The sequence below is a fragment of the Nicotiana sylvestris genome, chromosome 10 (genome assembly GCF_000393655.2).
Source record: "Nicotiana sylvestris chromosome 10, ASM39365v2, whole genome shotgun sequence".
In the NCBI taxonomy this organism is placed as follows: Eukaryota; Viridiplantae; Streptophyta; class Magnoliopsida; order Solanales; family Solanaceae; genus Nicotiana; species Nicotiana sylvestris.
Genome location: NC_091066.1, coordinates 31,746,225 through 31,750,969, shown reverse-complemented (window position 1 = coordinate 31,750,969; position 4,745 = coordinate 31,746,225). Strand labels below are relative to the sequence as shown.

Here is a 4,745-nt window from a genome sequence, read left to right as displayed (position 1 = left end):
AAGGATTAGCCTCAAGCAGATATGGAGGCAAGTATTAGCCTCATGCAAATAGTGAGGCAAGGATTAGCCTCATGCAGGATGGAGGTAGGGATAAGCCTCATGCGGGTATGGATACAGGGATTAGCCTTATGTAGGTAGGGCGACAAGGATTAGCCTCATGCAAATAGGGAGGCAAGGATTAGCCTCATGTAAATAGGGAGGTAAGGATTAGCCTCATGCAGGTATGGAGGCAGGGATTAGCCTCATGCAAATAGGGAGACAATGATTAGCCTCATGCAAATAGGGAGGCAAGGATTAGCCTCATGTAAATATGGAGGCAGGTATTAGCCTCATGCAGGATGGAGGTAGGGATTAGCCTTATGCAAATAGGGAGGCAAGGATTAGCCTCATGCAAGTAGGGAGGCAGGGATTAGCCTCATAAAAATATGGAGACAAGGATTAGCCTCATGCAGCATGGAGGCAGATATTAGCCTCATGCAGGTATGGAGTCAAGGATTGGAGTCATGCAAATAGGGAGGCAAGGATTAGCCTCATGCAAATAGGGAGGCAAGGATTACCCTCATGCAAATAGGGAGACAAGGATTACCTTCATGCAAATAGGGAGGCAAGGATTAGCCTCATGCAGGATGGAGGCAGTGATTAGCCTCATGTATGCATGTAGTCAAGGATTAGACTCATGCAAATAGGGAGGCAAGGATTAGCCTCATGTAGGCATGTCATCAAGGATTAGACTCTTGCAAATAGGGAGGCAAGGATTAGCCTCATGCAAGTAGGGAGGCAGGGATTAGCCTCATGCAAATATGGAGGCAAGGATTAGCCTCATGCAAATAGGGAGGCAGGGATTAGCCTCATGAAAATATGCAGGATGGATTAGCCTCATGCAGGTATGAAGTCAAAGATTAGACTCATGCAAATAGGGAGGCAAGGATTAGCCTCATACAAGTAGGGAGGCAGGGATTAGCCTCATGTAAGTAGAGAGGCAGGGATTAGCCTCATACAAATAGGGAGGCAAGGATTAGCCTCATGCAAGTAGGGAAGAAAGGATTAGCCTCATGCAAATATGGAGGCAAGGATTAGCCTCATATAGGATGGAGGCAGGGATTAGCCACATGTAGGTATGGAGTCAAGGATTAGACTCATGCAAATAGGGAGGAAAGGATTAGCCTCATGCAAATAGGGAGGCAAGGATTAGCCTCATGCAAGTAGGGAGGAAGGGATTAACCTAATGCAAATAGGGAGGCAAGGATTAGCCTCGTGCAAGTAGGGAGGCAGGGATTAGCCTCATGCAAATATGGAGGCAAGGTTACCCTCATGCAGGATGGAGGCAGAGATTAGCCTCATGTAGGTATGGAGTCAATGATTAGACTCATGCAAATATGGAGGCAAGGATTAGCCTCATGTAGGATTGAGGCAGAGATTAGCCTCATGTAGGTATGGAGTCAAGGATTAGACTCATGGAAATAGGGAGGCAAGGATTAGCCTCATGCAAATAGGCAGGCAAGGATTAGACTCATGCAAGTAGGGAGGCAGGGATTAGCCTTATACAGATGGGGAGGCAATGATTAGTCTCATGCAAGTATGGAGGAAAGGATTAGCCTCATGAAATTATGGAGGCAGGGATTAGCCTCATGCAGGTATGCGGGACAAGGCTTGGTCCCATGCAAAGAGCGAATAACAAATAAGAGTAGTGTATGTCTTAGCTGGAGATATATTTGGTGTCCGAGGTCTTGATTGATAGTGATCTTGTTATGTGTATATATTTTCGGACGCTATTGCTACGTCAGATGTACCTGCGTTCAAAGAAAAATTGTAAGTTCTGTGAGGGGGAGGTTAGTTCGTGCTTCTTTCCACTGGTCTTGCTTTGCTTCGTTCTAGAGGCCTTTTCGAGTTTCCCTGGGTAACACCTGGCTGTTATGGAAATAGAGTTTTCGAAAGTATGTAATTATTGGTAGAAAATAGAGTCATTTTGGAAACACATTGATATATCAAGTGTTTTTTAGATGAACTAGTGACTGTAACACATTTCAGAGACATTGCAGCTTTCTTGTATTAGAATTTTGAGGGTCCTCCTCAAAATTCTACCCCAGTTTGGTAGATGATCTTTTGACCTTTTACGGATAATGGGCCTTACTGAACCTTCTTCGGAATCAAAATTCTGCCCCAATTTCTTAACCAATTTTTGACCGTCTGACATATGTTGGCGTTGGCTGGACTTGCTCTGGAATTTTGAGGGTCCTCCTCAAAATTCTGCCCCAGTTTCTGACCTTGGGGAAAAATTGAAAGTTTATTATGATTTGACCGAACCCATAAGGCTGCCTACGTATCCCCTCTTAAATGGGAATCAGGTCAAACATAGTTCAATTATATCAGATGAGGAAATGTAAATAATTAAGCATAGTATCTCTTGACTGCCTCTGAATTGATTGGTTTTGGCCGGATTTTCTCCATCCATTTCTGCAAGTATGAGTGCTCTCCTGTTAGTACCCTGTGAACCATGTACGGACCTTGCAAGTTAGGAGAGAATTTCCCTTTGGCTTCATCTTGATGTGAGAAGATCTTCTTCAGCACCAGCTGTCCTGGGGTGAACTGTCTTGGTTTGACTCTTTTGTTGAAAGCTCTAGACATTCTATTCTAGTAAACTTGGCCATGACATACTGCGTTCATCCTCTTTCCATCGATAAGGGCCAATTGTTCATAGCGACTCCTTATCCACTTTGCATTGCTCAGTTCAGCTTCCTGTATGATTCTTAAAGAAGGAATTTCCAACTCGGCTGGGATGACAGCCTCGGTACCATAAACCAGCATGTGGGGAGTTGCCCCGGTTGCTATGTGAATCGTGGTGCGGTACCCTAATAGAGCAAAGGTTAACTTCTCATGCCATTGTTTGTAGTTCCCTACCATTCTCCTTAGTATCTTCTTGATGTTTTTGTTGGCGACTTCTACGACTCTATTCATCTAAGGTCTGTAGGCTGTGGAATTCTTGTGCTTGATTTTGAAAGTTTCACACATAGCTTTCATCAGATCACTGTTGAGATTGACGGCATTATCAGTAATAATGGACTCGGGAAGACCAAATCGGCAAATAATACGATCATTAACAAATCTGTGATGACTTTCTTAGTTACAGCGTAGCCTATACCTATTTTATGAAGTAATCAATGGCTACCAGAATAAACCTGTGTCCGTTTGAAGCAGTGGGCTCAATTGGACCAATAACAGTCATTCCCCACGCGGTGAATGGCCAAGGTGAGCTTGTTGCATTGAGCTCGTTCGGCGACACTTTTATCATATCGGCATGCACTTGACATTGAAAGAATTTGTGGACATACTGGATGCAATCCGTATCCATGGTCATCCAAAAGTAACCCGCCCTGAGTATCTTCTTAGCCAAGAGGAAACCATTCATGTGAGGGCCACAGGTCCCGACATGCACATCTTCAAGTAGCTTAGAAGCTTCCTTTGTGTCGACACACTTTAGTAAACCCAAATCAGGAGTTCTCCTGTACAAGTTTCCTCCGCTGTGGAAGAAGTGATTTGACAATCTCCGGAGTGTGCGTTTCTGAGTGTGATTTGCATGCTCCAGGTATTCTCCTTTTGATAAGTACTCTTTGATGTCATGGAACCAAGGCTTTCCATCTGCTTCTTCCTCGACATTAGCACAATATGCCGACTGATTATGGATCCTCACCGGAATGGGATCAATGTAATTCCTATCTGGATATTGTATCATAGATGACAAGATAGCCAATGCGTCAGCAAACTCATTCTGAATTCTGGGCACATGTCAGTATTCTATCTTCGTAAACCTCTTTCTCAATTCCCGCACATGGTGCAGATATGGCAATATCTTGGAATTCTTGGTGGCCCACTCTCCTTGTGCCTGGTGCATGAGCAAATCTGAATTACCGATCACTAGCAACTCCTGAATGTTCATGTCGACTGCCATATTGAGTCCTAGTATGTAGGCTTCATACTCTGCCATGTTGTTGATGCAGGAAAATTTGCGTTTAGCAGATACCAGATAATGCTGACCCATTTCTGATACCAAAACTGCTCCAATGCCTACTCCTTTGAAACTTGCAGCTCCATCAAAGAACATCCTCCAACCGTCATATGCTTCAGTAATGTCTTCCCCTATGAATGAAACTTCTTCATTAGGAAAATATGTTTTCAAAGGCTCGTAAGCTCCTTCCACTAGATTTTCAGCAAGGTAATTTACCAATGCTTGCCCTTTGATCGCCTTTTGAGTTATGTAGACGATATCAAACTCACTTAGTAGTATCTGCCACTTAGCCAACTTCCCGATCGGCATGGATTTGTGGAATATATACTTCAGAGGGTCCATCCTAGATATGAGATATGTAGTGTAGGAGCAGAAGTAGTGCCTCAATTTCTGAGTTGTCTAGGTCAAAGCACATCAAGTGCGTTCAAATAGAGAATACCGTGCTTCATAAGGTGTGAACTTCTTACTCAAGTAATATATGGCTTGCTCCTTCCTTCACGTCTCATCATGTTATCCCAAAACACATCCGAAGGCTCAATCCAACGCAGATAGATAAAGTAGCAAAGGTCATACTGGTTCTGGCGGGACGAGAACTGCAATAAATGAAGAATGAGAAATAAATATATATCAACCAACCATTACAAATATATTCAATGTTAAACACCAATTAACATAACACCCATTAGGGTCCACAACCTTAGTATTTAAAGTTAGCTACACATACTAAAAAACAAAAGGATGA

At 43.3% G+C, this 4,745-nt stretch overlaps 1 protein-coding gene across 1 annotated transcript; it reads right to left on the bottom strand.

Annotated features, from left to right (window-relative positions):
• Window positions 1–3,784: 3,784 nt before the first annotated feature.
• LOC138879150 (uncharacterized) lies at window positions 3,785–4,312 on the bottom strand. Its single transcript, XM_070158740.1, has one exon. It carries the CDS (start codon window positions 4,310–4,312, stop codon window positions 3,785–3,787), a length of 528 nt encoding a protein of 175 aa, XP_070014841.1.
• Window positions 4,313–4,745: the final 433 nt, after the last annotated feature.

Bases quoted from the DNA above. Each gene is read 5' to 3' on its own strand.
- LOC138879150 (XM_070158740.1), bottom strand. From the start codon at position 4,312: ATGCCGATCGGGAAGTTGGCTAAGTGGCAGATACTACTAAGTGAGTTT.